Genomic DNA, 21,851 nt, shown 5'->3' on the forward strand with positions numbered 1-21,851 from the left:
CGCGTAGTCACTTTAAGATGATTTCTTGTTCATGTTTTTGTTTGTTGTGGTTGCACCGATTCAAGAGCCGAATGGCTCACAGGGCTATACCAAATAAATGAAACTGAAACTGTGTCGTCACGTGTAACAGCATTCGCTGAATACATTGTCGGTCTACACATGGAGTTACCACGACTGTCAAAGCATCAGGTGACATTTTTAAGTCGATGAACTCACAATTTGAATCTCATGGTTATAGCTGTGATTTTTATTTATTGTAATTGTACTTTTGTCCCATTTCGCTACATAACGAATTGGTGTATTTTCTACAACGGCGATAATTCATGCTTCGTGTTGTTATATGGTAAACTATTTCTACTGATTTAAAAGTTATTGTCGAACTCGCTGTTTTCCCCGTCGCCGCGTGCATAGACATACACAAAACAAAGATGCCCAGTATAGCGTGAACAAACTGTTAGGGCAAGTGCTGTTAGCGAGCATCTATGAAGGCTGGCACGGCACACAAGGGGGTGGGTGGCCAACACCACGCCCGGCCGCCTTTGTTTCCCTAGTGGCAATATTTTACACACCGCACCAGGTAGTCATTTGAGGCTGAGTCGGCCTAGGAGAGGCCCAGGACCGGTTGAGATCATCGTCACTGGTGGTGTCCGTGAGCGGGAATCGAACTCGGGTCACCAAGTTCGTAGCGCAGCGCGCAAACCGCTACACTACTGCTCCCCATAGGCAAACACAGATCATAACACCACACACAAACTGATACCCATGAATGTGTTTATTTTAAAATAGTTTTTGGTCAGCCTGGCACGTCAACGTTTACTAAAAAATACAGCATTGAGTGAAATGTAAAGGTGGCCCCGTACACAACCAATGGGCATTGCATAACTATGATTTAAAATGACACCTCAACAAAAGCCAAATGAAATACGATATTATGAATCAGACTACTGCTTGAATAGAGCTAGGGTTGTTTAAAGTATTTTGTGTTGCAGGTAACCACTTTAAAAAGCAGTAAAAATATTTGGTAAACTGGTTCACTACACATAGAATGTCCAGCAACACAAAAGTTTCACCTTTAGAGCAGAAAATTAAAGGAAGCTGCTGTGGTGTAACGGTTACCACAGTGAACTTGTAACCCAGAGGTCTCCAATTTCATTTCCAGGCGCGGCATTTGAAGCAACGGGGCCAGTTTCTTACATCGCACGTGGCTTATCACGTGGAAATTTATAGCGGCCAAATGACTCGAAAAGCATGTTTCTAAATTTTAAGGGAAAAACCAGAGGACCCGGAAAAAAAATCCACGCGACCACGGGGAGAACATGCAAACTCCAAATATACAGCAGGTGTTACGGTCGGGATCAAACCCACGACCTCCTGCATACCAGGCGAGGTAGTAAACATCTCCTAGCCACCGTGGCACCCTCTCACCACAGTGGCGCCTCCACAATGGGTCCACAATGGGCAGATCACCTTTGATGGGATCAAGTTGGGGCGTGCCCACCGCTTCCAAAACTATCTGCAAGAGTGGAGCAAAAATACCCTCCAGAGCTCTCTCAGTGGAGGCCCTGTCGTCAGCAGCGGCCGAGTAAGCGAGCAAGTGCAGGGCCGCCGCACCTTTACCTGTTCACCGAAACATTTGACAAATGCACCTCGAGGTGACTTTGGTCCACCACCGTTCCGTTTTGTACGTTCACATGTACCACATGTACGTTCACATGTACCACATGTACGTTCACATGTACCACATGTACATTCACATGTACCACATTTACGTTCACATGTACCACATGTACGTTCACATGTACCACATGTACGTTCACATGTACCACATGTACGTTCACATGTACCACATGTACCACATGTACATTCACATGTACCACATGTACATTCACATGTACCACATGTACATTCACATGTACCACATGTACCACATGTACCACATGTACATTCACATGTACCAAACGGAGCGTTCACTGTGAATATGCCACTGGAATCAATTCATGGCTCCTGACTTTTGGAAGTGGTAATTGATTCTGACAGCATTTACCGCTTTACCGGTTACCATTCAACAACCTTATAAAGGAGTATGTATCAAACTGAGATGACTGGTATTTATACTATAACTCATACGTTTTTCACATTGCTATATTACAACCTTTATGCAATGTGTATGCAGCAAGTATGAATGGGCATCATATCATGGCAGTTAATAACAACCCTGCAGCATTTACATTAGCCCTATCAGAGTTTACCTCGTACAAGTACTGTATTAATACACAATCATTCTACAGGCACGTTGAAACACAATAAACATACATAATACAGAACCATATTGGAGTGTTAGTACACAGTAAACCCATAGCAGTGTTAATCCTATCAGTGTTAATATGTAATGTTCTACCAAAATTATAGTTCATCTATCTATAGCATTAGCGCACAATAATATCCATACATGACCCATGCAGTATCAGTCCATTACAGTTGCAGTAGCGTTACATAGCGTCAATGTCCTACACAATTGCTGGGGCTTAGCAACATGAAATCATCAACAACCTTGGCCTCTTAAACCGTCCCCTAAATAATGTCAAGACAAATAATCAGACAAAGATGCCTCCTTTCCATATCTGTACCTCCACATGAGGTTTTATTTTTTAACATCCCATCAGTCACACAGCCTTCTGGGATGGCATGCATTTCAGCAGGATTGGTTTCAACGCACGCAAAACTCTGCACTGATTTCCACGTTCAGTCTCTCATTACCAGTCACGCTTGCATATAAACACATGGCAGATCCTCAGCATTGCTTCGAGCAAGCCCGACTCTGCCGATGAGACGTTCAATGTAAAACCGGTCCAAAATGTGCTTACATTAAACCAATGCTGCAATGAAATTCAATCCCAGAAGGGACGTGTAGTTCATGGATTGTGCAATTACTTTGATGCTTTCACGTGGAGGGAGAGATACGTGATGGAGGTGTATTGTCCACTAATTTATCTTATTAAAACAAAATCTTATCTGGTTATGGAGTTGCAAAAGGTAACTTTAGGTCGTTTAGGTTAGGCCTCTTAGGTAGCTTAGTTAGGTAGCTGGGTTACATAGCTTGAAATGCAGTTAGGCAAAACAACTTTCAAACCATTGGAAACATAACGAATAAATGTAACATGTACGTTTGTAGCTTTGGGGATATTTTCCACGTGTGCCTGAAACAAACATTTAAGGCAGACCCGGATAAAAAAAACAGATCAAATAAAGTGAAGGGCAAGAGCAGGTCTAAGTGTTCTAGGAAGGCTGAACTCGATAATAATAAAAACAACAGCAATGTGCCTCGACGGGAATGTTTTGCAATCTGTGCATACTCCCTGCCACGATATGCGTCAGAAACACCTCAGGAATCTAAACTGCTTAAAATTGTGCAAAGAAGCACGGGGAGATGCATGCTGGCAATCACAATGAGAAACAGGGAAAGGAGCAAATTGGATTAGAGAATATTAGATGATGTTATTGAGACGCTTCAGTATTAAGTAGGCTTTGCGCAGGGCACATCGTGGCTGGCAGCACGGGCCACGGTGACGAACAATAAGTGGGCAGTCAAGGGAATGGAACGTATCCGTGAAGACATCCACCAGTGAGATGGAGTGATGGGATAACCAAATGATCCACTGGAAACGCATTTCTCTTCCTTCGTGTCAAAATCGGATGGTAAATAATGAAAAGAACCAGAAGTAGGACCGATATCTAAGAGACAGAGCCTGTGCCTGTACACAACTAGTAGTTCACTCGCGTTGATTCAAGCAAGCAAGCAAGCCTGACTTGCTGATGAGACCCTATAAATTGAACCAATGCCGCTTAAATGTATGCATTCCAAGAAGGCGACGAGGCTGATGCGAGCTATGAAATACCTTTATGTTGACGTGGAGGGACGTATACGGGAAGGAGGAATTTTGCCTGATAATCTATTTTGTTAGAAATTTTCACCGTGTTGGTTAGGGAGTTTTAAATGCCGTTTTAGTTAGTTTAGGTGAGCTTAGTTAGGTACCTTTGAACGCATTTAGGGAACCAATGTTGCCCGATGGGAAACATAAGTGATAGATGTAGCATCTATAAAGTCCTGTGGTTCTTTCACCATACCTCACCACAGTGGTCAGTGGGGGTCAGTGAAGACGGGGAGCATTTACTTGGGAGCAGAGAGGGAGAGTCCAACAATGTGGTTTGCTGGACTGCCCCTTTGCTACCTACCACACACGTATGCATGCATGTGTATGGTGGTCACCCATCCGAGCACTATTCCAGGCTCCATTCCGCTTTGCTTCCGAGCTCCAATGAGATCGGGAACATTCCGGTTGACTTGACTGTAGGGCCCCAGGAACAAGATGAGGTGAGATGACGTTGGGAAGAGGGACAAGGGGAAGATTCCAAAGTGGAGCAGTGCGAGGGAAGAAGGAGAAATGTTGTAACCTGCAGTGAAGCGAGCGGGTGAATGGTTGGTTAGGTTTTTGTTTTTGCGATGATTTCTATATATATTCTATGATTTCTATATTTCACGATACAAGGTTGCGATATGTTAACAACCTCACCTGGTATACAGGAGGCCGTGGGTTCGATCCCGACCCTGACCCCTGTATGTCTGTGTTTGCGTGTTCTCCCCGAGGTCGCGTGGATTTTTCTCTGGGTCCTTCGGTTTTTCCCTCCACATTTAGAATCAACGTGCGTTTAGAGTATTAGGCTACTATAGATTTTCACGTGACAAGCCACGTGGTTGAACTATCATGTGGCCAGGTTGCTGCTGAAAAAGAGCTACATAGCTCAGTGGGCCATACCTGGTAAAATAAATGATTGTTTTGCTCTGATGTCTATTAGTTTCATTGGTGTACTTTATTTTATGTTTTTGCTTTTGTCAATTTGGCGACCCAGGTAAGTCGCTCTTGCAAATGAGACTTTTCTCTTTATGGTCTCACCTGGTTGAAGAAAATAAGCTTGATATTTGAATATTATGGCAATTGCAGAGCTTGAATGATGCGGGCACATGTGGAAAGGACAGAGATATGCAGGTGAGGTACAAGGCACTGGAATGATGGGTGAACAAAGTTACTGAGCACAGACCCAAATGCCCAAAACATCATGCGGAAAGAAATAAAGAGCACGATCAAGAGTTGTAATAGATACCAGTTAAGACTTTCTTGAATTGAGCATGGTGATTATTGAAGCTTGGAAAAATAAAATGGGAAGAAATTCCAATGTCAAACCTCACTAGGGATGAAGCAGAAAGAGAAGTGTGGTTGATGGGTGGGCTGGTTTGGGTGGGTTGGGTCGGTGGGTGGGTAGGTGGGTTGGTTTGAGTGGGTGGGTTGGTGTGGGTGGGTTGGTGTGGATGGGTTGGTTTGGGTGGGTGGATGAGTGGGTGGGTTGGTTGCTTGCTTAGTTTGGGTGAGTTGTATGTATCTTGAACTTCTTTTGCACCGTTCATAGCCAACCGTGCTCATTGGAGGTGCGGGGAAAGGTTTGGGTGAGTGGGTTGGTGTGGGTGGGTTGGTTTGGGTGAGTGGGTTGGTGTGGGTGGGTTGGTTTGCGTGGTTGGTTAGTTAGTTGGTTTGGTTCAGTAGTTGCTGGTGGGCTTTTATGGGTCGGTTTTTTGAGTGGGTAATTTTTGATGGGTGGGTGGGTTGGTTTGGGCAGGTGGATTGGGTGGTTAACAGAGTGGATGGGTGAGCGAGACACTGGATGAGTGAGAGGCTGAATCAGTGGGTGGTTAGGTTTGTGAGTGGGTGTGGTGTTGTGATCTATAGTGCGGTGGTTGAACCCTGTGTGGAGTTTTCAACATGGCAGGAGGAATCCAAGAGTTAAGTTCACGGGATAGTGGTTTTATGGATGGCACTGGTTAACATTGGCATGCGAAAGCCTACACTGTGTTGGCGGTGGTTGTGTGTTCTACACAGCAGTGAGCAAAGCTAGCCCAGATGGCCCAGTTACAGTGGCACATTTTCCACTGTTCTATCAGTGGCACCAGGTCCCCCAGTTCCTACTGGCACCACGGGGAGCTTCAGACCCTCCTCCTCCGCTTCCTCCGCCTCTTGAATGATATCAGTGGCCCCAAGGCCCTCTGAGATGCTGCCACTGCGGCTTGAACTGCGGCTCACCCGAGCCTGTGTGTACAGGATGCGAGAGAGGAGACACGTTGAACATGAAACATAATCAAGATCGAGATGTCATTATAGCCAATGACATTGCTACTACTATGGGCAAGATGACCAGAGTGAGACATCTAAGAATCTGGACGATAAATTTGGCTTCTATCATTGTGTATAACGTATCAACCATTCATTAGATAAATAAAATATTAATATAAACGGCAGATACCTTCCAGAACTACAAAAATAGTGCCCAGCCACAACACCGAAGACACCCAACAAAAGTACGGTTGCAGCCAGACCTAGCCAATACACCTCCATACTCCAAGTGTAGTACATTTTAGATTTTTAGAATCCATTTATTTCGGAAGGGCACAATGACCTGAATACTAAATCAAGCAGAAGACAAACTACAGCCGTGACAAACACCTTTGCGAACATACCTGTTTTACATCTCACATTCTACTCCGAGCAAATGGCGAATACACAGGACACGAGATACATGGGCAATAAACACTTGTTTGTCTGTTTACATGTTAGTGCAATAATCCCAGGAACGTGGAGGAGCATGTCCTCACACACAAAAGACAAAGATCCCCCATATATAGCCTTGACAGGCTGTTGGGGAAAGTGCTGTTAGCTAGCACCTATGAAGGCCGGCACGGCACACGAGGGGGTGGGTGGCCAACACCACGCCCGACTGCCTTTGTCTCCCCAGTGGCCATGTTTACGGCACACTGCACTGGGTACTCATTTGAGGCCGAGTCGACCTAGGGGAGGCCCAGGAAGGGTGCAGATATCCGTCACTGGTCGTGACGGTGAGCGGGAATCGAACTCGGGCCGCCGGGTTCATAGCGCAGCGTAGCGCTAACCGCTACACTCCCACTAACCGCTCCCCATAGATTACCAGTCATCGAATATCACCCTCTTACACACACCTTCCACAGTCTCACCTTGATTGTTGACACCGTACTCTCCACCTTCTCCTCCAGTGACTTGAATGTTGGCGAGTTCCTAACAGGACACAGAGGAATTCAGTCAACACCCTGCTTTATTCTCCCAGGCAGGTGGCTCAGTGGTAGTATGAGAGGCTCACAATCGGAAGGTCACAAGTTCAAATCCTGATTGGCAGGGCTGACTCTCTACCATTGCCTGACTGCCTTTGTTTCACCAGTGGTAATGTTTACACACTGCTCCAAATACTTATTTCAGGCTGAGTTGATCTCAGGGAGGCCCAGGACCGGTTAAGATGTTCGTCACTGATGTTGGCCGCGAGTAGGAGTCGAACTCTGGTCGCCGGGTTTATAGTGCAGTGCCCTCACCACTACACTACCGTTTGCCACACACACACATATATGTAGGGTACTGTACATGGCAAGGATTATAGTAGGATCAGTGGAGATCGGTGGAAACAGGTGCAGGGAACTGTACGAGGGAAGGTTCGAGAAGGGAAATAGAGGACGGTAGAGTCTGCTGGAAGAATCTTCGGGGGGGAAAGTGCTGCAAGTTACCAGGGTGTGGCCGAGCGGGTATATAAGGGGGAGCGAGGCCCGCGATTGGGGCGCTCCCTCGGGGACTGAAGGGCGACAGCAGGTGGACGACAGTGGGGCTGACTGTCCGAGATCTACATGGTGGAAACCATCAAGGACTTCTCGAGATTAACCCGGTGGGGAACCCCCGGGGCTGCAGATAGTCATAGCCTTGTGAAACATGCTAGTCGTACTCTCGCCTTGTAAATACGTTCTCGTGAAATCAATAATCTAGAAAATGGAACAATGCGAGGGAGCTTTACACATATATACACATGCACCTTCAAATACGCCTTCAGAATTATTAGGATGCAAGTACCAGGGCATGCCAGGACATGCGGGGGGGCATAGGGCCATGCGTGCGTGCTTTACCTGATAGCTGGCATGCTTATGGACGGCCGGATTGTGTAGCTTAGCCACAGAGAAGCATTGGGGGAGGAAGAGATAAACAGAATAAGTGTTGCAGGATGGGGAGTGGGGTGCAAAGCTAAGGAAGCAGAGATAATGAACATTATGGTGAAAATAATCGTTAACCTAAGTGTGGAGAAAATAAATAACAAAATAAATGACCAGACAACATGCCTCAGTTCCTCTATGGCAGGGGTGGGGAGCGCCCGGCCCGCGGGCCGTCTAGGGCCCGCAAAATCATTTGGTCTGGCCCTGCCAAGGCAACCGCACGACTCGAAATTCAATCAATCTAGGCGCTTTTTTCATAGCAACATAAATATAATTTTGTATGGCCCACGAATGATGTTATAAATATCCAAACGGCCCTTGGCAGAAAAAGGGTTCCCCACCTCTGCTCTACGGTAATGTTACCCCGACTACCAAAATTAATGGGTGCTGCATTTAAATGGAAGAGCGGCCGATTTCATCGATACTCTACCTGCGCGCAACCAGGGAAAGTGGGCCGAGTTGGTTTGTCAACTTTTAAAACGTTTAGGCCCAGGAGATATCGAAAACACAGCTGAGGCGCAGTGGCATTTCGTCAGTGTGATAAGGCGATGGTCAACTACTTCGTGGGGCAGTGAGCGAGCTTATATTTGTGCACCACGTGTTGGTGGCAGGAGGATGTGGTCTGTCAACGACGGGGCTTTAACATGCTGGTGATAGAAAGCGTGCGTGCGAGAAAATTTCTCGTGAGCAGAAGAATAATTGATCATCGGTTTTTCCCCTTTTTTCTGGCAACAAAACAGCTGTGTTAAGATGTTAAAACACCAAACTGAGATCTTTTACAAGGAATCATATCTGCATTAACCACAATGCTTGTGGTCAGAATGCAAACAAAAAACACTCTGAAACTGATTGTTCCACACCAGAGACAGCTTTTTGAGCCTCGTCTCAAAACGGTGTGAGACCAGAGGACGCTAAAAGGCGAATATAATAATTGGTTTTACCCTTTCTGGCAACGAAACAGGTGTTACGATTGATTTGAAGCTTTCGTGACTGCAGGAATCCATACTCTTTGGTTCTTTCGGTAAAGTCACGTTGGTACAGGTGTTAAGATGTTAAAACACCAAACTGAAACCTTTTGCAAGGAATCCTGTTTGCATTGACCACACGCACAGTGCTTGTGGTGAACATGCAAACAAAAACACGCTCTGGTAATATAAGCGTCGTCTTTGAACCTGATTGGTCCACACCAGAGACAGCTTCCTTGAGAGCCAGCAAGAGAGTGCTTGAGTGCCACTCATTTAAGCTGAGATGCCCTCCACCACCACGCCAGCCTAGGTGGCTGTCCTGACCTCCATCGTCATTCCCCAGATGGGAGGCCTATGAACCGAGATCAGGGACAGACTCTGGAAGGTAAACTGAACTACTGTTATTTTCTTGGTTCTTTCGGTAAAGTCGCGTAGAAGGGAAACAATGAAATAATAAAAATATAAAACAATCAGAAACACTGAAACTGATTGTTCCACACCAGAAACAGATACCGAAAGAACCAAGAATATGAATCCCTGCAGTCACGAAGGCTTTAAATCAAAATTGAACTACTGTTATTTTACTAAGTAAGGCCTACTGAGCTATGTAGCTCTTTTTCAGAAGTGACCTGGCCACAAATGATAGCTCAACAAAGTGGCTTATCACGTGGAAATGTATAGGGAATCAAATAATCAAAGGGCATGTTTCTAAATGTGGAGGGAAAAACTGGAGGGTCCGAAAAACAAAAACCGACTGCGACCATGGGGAGAACATTTAAACTCCAAATATACAGCAGGCGTCAGGGTCAGAATCGAACCCACGACCTCCTGCACACCAGGCGAGGGAGTTAACATCTCCTAGCCACCGCAGCGCAATGCAAGATGAGCTATGGGAGGTCCATCACGATGTGGGTGTGTATTCATGTGTTTGTGTTTATGTGTGTGTGTTTCATTTGGGGGAGCGGTAGTGTAGCGGTTAGCGCGCTGTGCTTTGAACCTGGCGACCCGGGTTCGATTCCCGCTCACGGCCAACACCGGTGACGATTATTTGAACCGGTCCCGGGCCTCCCCGAGGTCGACTCAGCCTCAAATGAGTACCTGGTGCGATGTGTAAACACTGTCACTAGGGAGACAAAGGCGGCCGTGCGTGGTGTTGGCCATCCACCCCCTCGTGTGCCGTGCCGGCCTTCATAGGTGCTCGCGAACAGCACTTGCCCCTACAGTCTGTTAAGGCTAAATGGCGGATCTTTTGCCTTGTGTTTCATGTGTGGCGTACTGCACACTATAGTAGTGTATAGTAGTTTGAGTAGTGCAGTGTAGTGTGTAGTAAATATTGTAGTGTGTGATGTTATATAGTGGAGTATTTAGTGGAGTGTGTGATGAATAGAAGAACGTATGAGTGTGAGGTGTCGTGTAGCGTGAGGGTGAATGTGGTGAGGTTGACCTGTGAGTAGGGGGTGAGTGTGAGCAGGGGATGTGTGTGCCCCATCAGGTTTCATCAGTGCTTACTAACAGTACTTGCCCCAAAAGTCTGTTTCGGCTTTGCAGCAAGGTTAGTGTGTGCGAATGGCAAGTAACCCCTCCACCTGGCACTAATCTTAACAAATACCGGTTAAGCGGCATTATCTCTACCTGCGTAATGCTGTGTGGAAGCTACCTGGCCTATCACTCCATAGGAAGCTCCAGGTCTTCTCGGCCAGTTATTCCCTCCCTTCTCTAGAATTGAAAAACATGAAGCACTATTAAAGGAACATCTACGCCAGTTTAATATATTTAGGCTGACCTGTCTATGTTTAAACAGAGATTGGATTGTGTGAGGAGCTCCCAAATCCTTGAAATATCTGGACATTTCCACCAGTGAGCTCGTTTGGCTGGGTCATGTAGCTCGCATGCCCAGCCATCACATGCCAAATAAACTTTTATGCGTCTGGATAGAGGGGCAGAATGGGCGAGGCAGGGGTTAGAGAAGAGATGGACTGATGCGGTACAGAAAGATGTGGAGCTGATTGGACTTCCAGATGACCAGTACTAGCGGTGTCAAGATCGGCCTCTTTTGGGGGAAACTCGTGAAGGACGCTCCTGGGCAATTGGAGGCAGCCACCCTCCAAGAAGAACGGAGCACAGAGCAGTGACCCTCACAACAACGAGCCAAGTGCCGGGCGACTATAATGCAGCAAGTTGACAAGTGGGGAGCGCAGGTGTTGCATCTTCCAGTCTCCCCAGTCAGTCAACCTATGACACCTGGGCCTGACCCTTGACCTCCTGTTAGCAAGCTTTCGACAATTCACAAGGCCTCAAAGTGCACCGAGTCTTGTACAAGCTCTGTGGTAATGTTACTGTCACTTATTGGCGAACGACGGTCGTTATCGATGTTAGAGTTGGTCGGTGTTGGTGCGTGTGTACGTTTCGTGTCTGTGTCAGCATTTTTGAGGTGCGTGTGCGTGCGCGGGTGTGTTAATTGGTATTCAAATCGGTCGGGTGGGGTGCGTGTGTACCTCTTTACCGTGAGTGTGCACACGTGTGCATTAGAGGTACGGGGCTCTAGCATATAGCGCCACCCCGTGGTCACGTTGTGTAACTGAACACAACTGTCAACGAATACGCGGTGGGGTTAAAGGAAACAACTGAACCGGCTTTAGAGTGAGAAGGCGAGTGTTTGAACTCGAGCGAGGTCAAGTAGATACACAAGTGCAGCCGCCAGGGGGGGCAAGCCGAGTCCAGCGCTGGCATGTACCACCAGATGCTGTGGCACCAATAACGAACCCCCAGGGGGCTTCGAATGTATGTTGAACTTATTTCGCAGCGTACGTAGCCAACAAAGTAAACACAAAAAGCAGTTCTAAAGAAATTTAGTTTGTCATCTAGATTTAAAAGTACATAGCTCCCAGTGGCTTCCTAGAGCGTTCCAGACGGCCACAGAAGCGCATCTGAAACCGCGCGATGCGGTGACCGTCTTTGTTCGATGGCTCAGCCAAAAGCCGCTGCTGCGAGGATGGTCGGAGTTGGCGTGATTGTTTATGCTCCTTGACGAGATCAGCAAGGCATTATGGTTCATTTGTGGCAGGCCCTTTGTAAAGTGTAAACCGGACCGGTTTTGACCTTAAATTTCTCATAATCAAGAGCAGATAAATATGGGAAGCAGGCATATTGTCCGCCTGTTAATTTTTCTAGAGTGAAAAGGTGATGGAGAGAGAGATAGAGAGGGGTTGGATATATGGAAATAAGCATCAAATGAATGAGAAATATTAATCTCAAATGTGCAATTCATAACTTGAAAGCCTCCAGGCAAAAACATTTCCAGTTGTATGTGCGATAAACTAGTGGCATAATTTACAAGACTAAACATGCATACTGTAAAATTAATCACCTCAAGAGAATGAAAGTCATACACATGTGCATTCTGCATATAACGATTAGATATACAGTAAACCCTCTCCATCCACGAGAGTTACGTTCTTAAAAACGCTTGCAAATGTAGAATGCGCAAATGCAAAAAGCTTTGTTCCAATGGGAAAAAATGGGGTTACGTTCCTGGTACGAGTGAACATAGGGGGGAAATGTAAAATTTTTAATAACAATCACTACAATACATAAATAAACCATTATTAAGAACAATGTGTATTTTAATTACCTATGATGATGATGATTGTCGATTTGACGACGATGGAGGTGGTGGTGATGGTGAGGAATTCAGGAGGTGCAGATATTTAATAACATTTTTCACTTGTTATCATTTTACCACTGTGGGGAGTGCGAGCCACAACACTTTCCCCGATTACATTCGCGTTTGTTTTAATGTACCTCACAGTCGACTGCAACTACATCTCCATATATATAAAAGGCAAAGTTGTGAATGTGTGTCTGTTCAAAATGTTTAGCGTACTTCCCGACATGCAACAAACTGGAAATTTGCCATGTGGGTACTTTCCAGACTGTACACCATGCAAAAATTATAAAAATACACTTTTGTGTTTTTTAGGGGGGGAGCTCAATAATGCATCAATTTTTTGCACGGCAAGTGAGCTGTGATGTCAAATCTGTCACGTGACCCGCGCATGTGGAAGCGTAACGCATTGTAGTGTAGCGGTTAGCGCGCTGCGCTACGAACCCAGCGACCCGAGTTCGATTCCCGCTCACGGCCACCACCAATGACGATTATTTCAACCGCTCCTGGGCCTCCCCTAGGCCGACTCAGCCTCAAACGAGTAACTGGTGTGGTGTGTCAACATCGCCACGGGGGAGACAATGGCGGCCGGGCGTGGCGAATCCAAGTCCCGGGCGAAGCCGGGTAGTAAAGCTAGTTACGTATAAAGTAAAAATGCAAAATAGTGAGTTCACAGCAGGATTACTGCGAGACTGAGGACTAAGCGGGCAGCCGAGGGGGCATGATTAATCTATTCGTGCACTTCCGCAAAACTCGCGAGTCCAAAACTCACGCATAGCGAGGGTTTACTGTAAATATTATACACGAGCAGTACATGTAGACAAATGTAAGCAGAGGCACGGTGCAAGGCATCCTGCTGAACAAGTAAAAGTTAAAGGTGAAGTGCGGAAATTGCTTGCCGAGTCATGCCACTGTTGACGGCAGAGCCTCCCCACTTGAGGGGATTCTAGAACAGTGGTTCTTAATCTTTACTGCAGCCTGCACCGCTGTGGTTCTCAGAAAGGGCATCTCGCACCCCAGGTGATTCATGCACCCCAGCTTATAAACCACTGCTCTAGAGGGTGCAAAGGCCTACTCTTCCACGCTGACCAGACATCTTTGACTGAGAATGGAGGGCAAAAAAATGTGCGATGCAGAGACTTCGGCCTTCCATCGTGCCGTTTTTACGTTCATGCATGCCAATCGGTGCATTCGTAACCAACATTCCAATGCAACCTATGAGACTGGGGGTTCATGCAGGACACGGTCCCGATGAGGTCTTACCTGAAGGGCATGGCCCGAAAGATGCTGGTGGCATGTACGGAGGACAGAACGACGTCAAAAAGTGGAGCAACGCACATGACAACACAGTGAGGGATAGTGCTGAGCCAAGACCAGCAATCGGTGGGGATTTTGTATTTTACATAGCTTCTGATCACAGACCCAAAAGCCAAAAATATGTATCAAACGGCCAGTGATAAAGAGCACTGTGACAGTTGTAAGAAGAGTTAACAGAATTGAGCGAGGTTATAAGAGCTTGAGAAACGAAATAATAGAACAGAATTCCAAATTGGAGCAGTTAGAGGGAAGAGGTAAAGACAAAAGTGTTGTGACTTCAGTATGGCGAGTGAGTGGGTAAAATGAGCGAGTGAATGGGTAGATGAGTGCATCAGGGAGTGTCTGAGTAGGTGGGTCTTGGGGAAAGCGAAATCCCTCTGCCCAGATAACATCAAGAGGCAAGGTGGGGATGACCCTGCTGGGGCTGCGGTGCCTCAAATTTTGCAATAATTAGTCACCCACTTTGAGTGGCTGGCTGGGGTGCCATCTGTTGAGGAGGTTCAGGAAGCGATCCAGAGCCGAAGACCAGGAAAAGCGATGGGAAGAGATGATCTCCCAAGCAAACTGTTGAGAGGCGTTTGTGTATAGACTGCCCTATAGAACATCATTACAACAGTCTGGACCACAGGACAGGTTCCACAGGATTGGAAGGACACCCTGGTGGTCCCCCTCTTTAAGAAAAGGGACTGCACAGATTGTAACAATGACAGGGAAAGGCCCTGGCAAGGATTATTCAACATCGTCTTGCCAGGCACACTGAGGAGAGGTTTGCAGAGCCCAAATGTGGTTTCAGGCCAGGGAGGTCCTGCACGGATGCCATATTCTCTGTCCGCCTGCTACAGTAGAGGTGTAGGGAATACCAACAGAACCTATATCTCTGCTTTATTCCCCTGATCAAGGCCTATGATAACATCAATAGGCCGGGCTCTGTGTTGTTGTTCGTGTTTTCGGATTCCCCGACTCTGCTCACAATCATTATGGACCTTCATGATGGTGGGCAGGCCCGGGTAATACTACATGGCTGGGAGTCAGAGCCATTTCCTGTTCACCTTGGAGTGCGACAGGGATATCCTCTATCTCCTACATTATTTAACACATTTTCGACCAAGTATTTTGAGAAGCTTTCCATGGCTGTACTAGAGGAATGTCCATCTGGTACAAATACAATGGGAGGCTGATTGATGCCCAGGTGCGGTCGAGGGATGGCAAGATCGGCCTCTGCGAAGGAGGCATGTGAAGGAAGCTACTGGGCAATTGGAGGTAGTAGTCATCCTCAAACAATAGTGGAGGGCAGAGGAGCGACGCTCACAGGTGGTGCATCTGCCAGTCATCTCACTCAGTCAACCCATGGTACCTGGGTCTGTCCTATGACCTCCTGCCAGCGAGCTTTCAACATTTCACGTGGCCTCAAAGTGCATATAGCCTGGCACAAGTCCACTGGTGATGTCACCGCCACTTCGTTGGGAATGGAGGTTGTTGTTGTGACATACAGTATTGTGGTTGAACACGATATGAATGACATGAAAGAGTTGGGCTGGTAGACCAAGACCTCTCAGCATGGGAGGAGGAATTGGAGGAATTAACAAGTGAAATTCATGGGAATAGTAACCATGATAGGAGTGACAGAAGAGTGATATGGAGGTGACTGACCACCGGTGAGCAAGAAGCCAGAGTGAATCAGAATCTTTATTTAGACTGGAGGAATCCGATGAGCCATGAAGCTCGTTTTCACAGATGTCCATTTGGGGCAGGTGAGCAAGTTCCAACAGAAAGTCAGTGAGTGTTGGATCATCAATCACCCTGCTTTATGTTGAATTCTATCAAGTGCAGTGAGGTAGAAAATAGGTACTCCACCCCAGGTGTGACAACAGTTTTCCACCTTGCATGAGTGGTGAGTGATGAATCAGTTGTGAATAAGTGTTGCCTGCTTGAATGGCGAGGAATGAGCGGTGAGCGAGAGATGACAGCGAGTGGATAGCGAGTAATTAATGTGTACATGCTCAAGCGGTAAGGGAGACGTTCTGGGAGTGCATTTTTTTCCAGCAGAATTTGTTCAATACACTCAAGCTTCGCCCATCGCGGGTTGTCTCATCACCGACCGTGCCACTGTGGCTCAACCGTTTGCGGCTGACTGCGAGATTCCTGTATGCAATGTAAAGAAGTACTGTGCTCCAACTGCACTCGCAATTATGCTACCACGGAAGAACACACACGGCATCATCTTCAATTTCGGAAAGTAAACGCATTTTTAGGTTGTGTTTTAACTGCATAATATTTACCGTACATGTTATTCACCTGTGCATGTATACGTAAAAGTCTACTTTTACGTATACATGCACAGTGTACAGTACACTGCTTTTTAAAAATTATAAACATTTACTATACAAGTTACATCATCACGATCCATGGGCAGATAGCCCGTAGGTGTCCACTGCACAGTTAGTAATTTGTTTCCACTTTCCTCTGTCCAATGCCAATATGCTCAAGTCGTGCCGCATCTTCCATGCACCAGTCTCTCGTGTCGTCATCAAGCCATTCTCTGTCAGGTCCTTCCATTAAAAAAAAACACGATTAAAATTGTCCTGTTGTTGCCCATCCTACACGAGTGTCCAACTAGTCCCAGTTTCCTTCTCATCACCGCCTGCATCATCAGAGTCTTCTTATTTGTGCAACCTTCATCTTACTTCTACGTTGGCGACTCTAGTGGGTCCAGTTTAGATGCAGCATCCTTCTGGAAACAATACATTTCAAATGCCAATATCTTACCTCTGTCGGTCTGGCAGGCATAAAAAAAGCTGTACCGAACACGCATGCTCTAAAGATGCTTAATTTGGTCTTGTAGCCGATTTGCATGCTTCTCCAGATGTTATCGAATCCTGCCATTACTCATTTTGCCTTTGTGATCCTCGCTCTTATGTCTCCCATGCAGTAACTGTCCCATGTCAGTAGACTTTCGAAGTATACAAATTCCTTTACATTCTCAAATTTGCTGCTTTCTATTACTTCTTCTTTCTCAACACTGTCGGCTTCATCTTTTCCACGTTAATCCTCAGTCCTGCTTTCTTTCCCGACTTATTCGGTGTACGGACAATTTCCTACGGCGCTATGCAGCTTTCTTCCATCAGATCCAAATCGTCCACGAATCTCAGGTCATTTATTATTTCTCCTTGCATAGACAATCCTGTGCCGTTGTCCTTAATGGCGTCCATCAATCTATTTAATGCTACAGAAAATATTTATCATGTTTTAAATCGTTTTTGTTTCATGTTAATGTAGGGTAACATAAAGGAAAAGGAGGGGTTGGTGTCGTATTATGGACAGTGAACCAAACCCGGTGTTATCCATTTGAGTTTGCGTTGTCACCGATTTTCAAAAACGTAACTTCCACCGCGATGGGAAAGCGCTTAGTGTACAAAAAAATTCTGAACCAGTTATGACATTCAGCGTTTCATTAGGAGAGTCAAGTTTGCTTCAACCACTATTGATGAACTGCCAGATGTTTACAGGCACGGACTCTCTGTTAGTAATGTGTTCTAGTTCAACTCAAAACTATATATAATCACACAATAATAATTAGCTTTGTTGTGAAGAATATAAGGAGGAAAATAAATAAGCAGACAACACATCACCTTCCCAAATTTGCCTCTCCAAATTAAAAATACAAGTTTTTTACTTTCATGCATCCCATCGGCTCCTCGGTCTTCTGGGAGTGCTTTCTAGCAGCAATGCTTCATCACAAACTCTGGATTGGTTTCAATAATTAAGTGTCTCATCAGCAGACTTCGGTCTGCTTAAACCAACGCTGGTAAAACGCCAGATATTTATGGGCATTGGGTTTAGCAACCGTGACTGTTAGTGGCCCAAAGTTTTCTTGTGCTGAACTAATGCTACTGGAAGAAAAACATGACTTCCAGAAGGCAGTGTCGGCTGACGGGATGTATATATAAAAAAAAAACACTTTAAAATGTTGTTTAGGGACAGATATGTCAAATAGAACATATTGTCTGCTTATTCATTTCGTTGCTTCCAATTCTCCACAATGATGACCGTAAACATGTTGCGATGTTCCTCTCTGAGGAATTGCGGGGCGAGGGTCCGGCGAGCCGACTCACTTGACATCACCGAGCCTGCGCGTGAGTGCCGAGCCCACAGTGGAAATGGCCGACGTGGTTTTCTGTCCGGCTGTGCTGAGCGTCTCCGTTGTGCGCTTATACCTACGTCAACAAAACGGGCAAACATTAGACAACACAATAAAAATACTTAGCTAGCACAAGAGGCAAAGTCACGTGTTTGCTACGTGCGAGTGTACAGTGAGGGAAGAAAGTATTTGATCCCCAGCTGATTTTGTACGTTTGCCCACTGATTTCTATTTGCGAATAATCGCACCAACTGTTGTCACCTTCTCACCAAGCTGCTTGGCAATGGTCTTGTAGCCCATTCCAGCCTTGTGTAGGTCTACAATCTTGTCCCTGACATCCTTGGAGAGCTCTTTGGTCTTGGCCATGGTGGAGAGTTTGGAATCTGATTGATTGATTGCTTCTGTGGACTCCTTTTAAGAGTGTGCTCCTAATCTCAGCTCGTTACCTGTATAAAAGACACCTGGGAGCCAGAAATCTTTCTGATTGAGAGGGGGTCAAATACTTATTTCCCTCATTAAAATGCAAATCAATTTTTTACATTTTTGACATGCGTTTTATCTGGATTTTTTTGTTGTTATTCTGTCTCTCACTGTTCAAATAAACCTACCATTAAAATTATAGACTGATCATTTCTTTGTCAGTGGGCAAACGTACAAAATCAGCAGGGGATCAAATACTTTTTTCTCTCACTGTACATGTGTGTATGAGCATATGTGTATGTATGTGTTTTGGTGTATATGTGTATGCTAGTTACCCGCGCTTCAATACGTAGGCTTTAGCGACCAATATTATTCATAATAAAGGTTTTTTGGGTTAGATCGCATAAGTATAAATATGTTATTAACCTGCCACCACCCGACACAGCCAACTAGTAAGGTTTGTCATGTAAACAAAACGTGCCAATTAGTTACTACTTCAGCCAATCACTTACAACTACTATTACGAAATGACTTGCAGTTGAGTTATTTAATAATATATATTATTATTATTTGTTGTAAGTTAATGATATCCCTCCTCTCTTTTTTTCAAGTAACAGTGTTAATATGTGTGTGGGTTTGTCTAAATGGACGGGTTTCGCACGATTGGAAGGATGCCCTGGTGGTCCCCATTTTTAAGAAAAAAAGACCACACTGAATGCAACAACTACCCGGGCATTCCCCCCTCCTAAGTGTGCCGGGAAAGGTCCTGCCAAGGATTATTCTCCATAGCCTTGCTAGACATGCTGAGGAGAGGCCTGCGGGGCCCCAATGTGGCTTTCGACCGGAGTGGTCCTACATTAACGCCATTTTCTCTGTCAGTCTGCTACAGCAGAAACGTACAGAATGTCAACAGGACCTACATCTCTGCTTTATTGACCTCGCCAAGGCCTATGATACCATCAATAGGCCAGGGCTCTGGGTTATTCTTCATGCTCTCAGAGTCCCAGACCCTCTGTTCACAACCATTAAGGACCTTCATGATGGTGGGCAGGCTTGGGTAACGTTTGGTGGCTGGCTGTCAGAGACATTTTTTTTCACCTTGGGGTCAGACAGGGATGTCCTCTGGCACTGACACTATTTAACATCTTCTTTGGATATGTAGTTTGAGATGTACCAGTGGAATTTCCATCTGGTATATCCACAATAGGAGGCTGATCGATGCCCGAGTGCGGTCAAGGGATGACTCCCTATTGGTCAACCATATTATGTATGTGGATAATCTGGTGATTGCTGCCAACTCTGAGGAGTTGCACCTGGAGCATGCTACTAAGAGATGGGACTTTAAAATCAGCCTCACAAAAAAACAAAGCACCTGCCTGGGTATTTGATGCCATACAATGCTCCCCTCCCTCAACTCGCTATGAGTGTTGGGTCTGATGTGGACAGAGTTGAGAAGTTTCCATACTTGAGCAATGTGCTTATGACCAGCTCCAGTTTTACAGCAGAGGTCTCACTCCAAATTAGTTGAGTGCCATTATATTTTCATCAGCTGCATAACACTGCGTGAAAGCCACCTGATCTATCACTCCATAAAATGCTCCAGGTTTTCTCAACCAAAGGCATGGGCTAGGGAAGAGATGGAATGATGTTACAGAAGAATGTGGAGCTCAATGCACCTAGCATGGCACAATAACCACGGTGACGTCACTTATTGGTGAACGGCGGTTGTTGTTGTTTTATTTGTATGTATATATGTGTGTGTGTGTATGTTTGTATACGTGTCATCACGTCTGCTATGTACATGTGTGAGTAAATGTGTGTATGTATGTGTACGCATTATTACAGTATGTGTTTGTTTATATACGTGTCAACTGACATCAAGGGATCAATTATGCAGCCAAAATATTTTTTTATATCAATCCAAATGATGAAATTTCTTTTTTCACCACCGGCACAGACAGCGGTGCATCGGCGCACAAAACTTACGCGGTGGAGGCTTGTACGTCCTGCATGAGGCCCGACACTGTCTGCCAGGACAGCGGTGTCATGCCCAACGATCGTTTGATGCTCCACACACGCTGCTCTTTTGCCAATAGCACTTGGCGCAGAGTAGCCACCTCCTCTTCCACCTGCCCATGTAAAAAGGAGCACACGGGTTATCATATATGGTAAAATCTCGGTTAGCCAGAATTTGCACCGGACCACAATTTGCACTTAACCGGACCAGGCTGTCTAATCATAACAAACGTTATAGAGTGTATTAAAAATTCTTTTTTTTTTACAACACAGTTGCTGTTGACAGGTCAAAAGGCCAAACACGTCAAGCGCCGAGCAACAAAAAGCACTATCAAAGTTGTAACAGGTAAGAAAGATACTCTTCGATTCTTTCGGTAGTCACGTAGGTAGAAAAAAATAATATATCACGACGTTTCGATCGCAAGACAAACGGTCGTCCTCAGGCGGAAAAAATAATCCAGCAGTGGAACTGGTGAACCAGGAAGAACACAGCGAGAGAGCTGTTACAACAAGGAGGTTATATACGTGGCGAAGGGCAAACAGGCGGGGTCTGAGCTGGAAAAGAATTCCATCCCCGCACGCAAGCACATCAGTTGTGTTAATGGGGGAGATTAGGGAGAGAGCGATTAGGGAGAGAGATTAGCATGAAATGAGCTTCCGTCGCCGCAAAACAGTATCGTCTCAGCATATGCGCACAACAGCAGTGTTCATGGGAGATGAGCACTATGTTGACGGGAGAGATTAGCAAGTTAATGTCATGTCTATGTGTAACACAATCTGCGGCGCTGCCAACTGCGCTGTGAGACGCAAGCGCGTCAACGCAAGAGAGCCACCGGAACGGTGGTCGCGCCAGTGAGACACACAGCCCATCACACAGCCAGAACCGTCGATACATCGAGGCTAAGGGAGCAGAGGTGGCCATGTTAGTGAGAACCCAGCCCGTTAATGCAGAGGCTCCCAACAGGGCAATGCAACTCAGAGAGTCGGAGATAACAGCCAGGTAAGAGTTCAACACATCTCTTCAATCGAGCAAGGTTCTAAAAAACTTGGGGAAAAAGGGATGATGGGAGGGAATTCCAAAGTGGAGCAGATCAAGATAAGTGGCAGAATGAGAAGTGTTTTTGTCTGCAGTGTGGTGAATTTAGTCAGACGAGTCAGTGGGTGAGTGGTTGAGTTCTGTTTAGGTCTGCAATATGGCGGTTGAACACAGGATGGATGAGACAA

At 45.9% G+C, this 21,851-nt stretch overlaps 1 protein-coding gene across 4 annotated transcripts in view; it reads right to left on the reverse strand.

The window, feature by feature from the left end:
* Positions 1-754: 754 nt before the first annotated feature.
* The window catches only part of LOC116957815 (tumor protein D53 homolog), a 32,903-nt gene continuing 11,806 nt past the window's right edge, over positions 755-21,851 (reverse strand). Inside the window, exons 3-8 of one of the 4 annotated variants that reach the window (XM_032980202.2) lie at positions 20,598-20,740; positions 18,166-18,267; positions 14,000-14,023; positions 8,024-8,062; positions 7,076-7,136; positions 755-6,137 (exon numbers count right to left, since the gene is read on the reverse strand). In XM_032980202.2, the coding sequence (XP_032836093.1) occupies positions 5,961-6,137; positions 7,076-7,136; positions 8,024-8,062; positions 14,000-14,023; positions 18,166-18,267; positions 20,598-20,740 (546 nt within the window). In that variant the 3' untranslated portion in view covers positions 755-5,960. The remainder of the gene's footprint in view (positions 6,138-7,075; positions 7,137-8,023; positions 8,063-13,999; positions 14,024-18,165; positions 18,268-20,597; positions 20,741-21,851) is intronic. The other 3 variants (XM_032980203.2, XM_032980204.2, XM_032980205.2) reach the window with 3 other exon arrangements.

Source organism: Petromyzon marinus, chromosome 43, assembly GCF_048934315.1.
Source record: "Petromyzon marinus isolate PM22_M1 ecotype Great Lakes invasive population chromosome 43, UKy_Petmar_22M1.pri1.0, whole genome shotgun sequence".
NCBI lineage: Eukaryota > Metazoa > Chordata > Hyperoartia > Petromyzontiformes > Petromyzontidae > Petromyzon > Petromyzon marinus.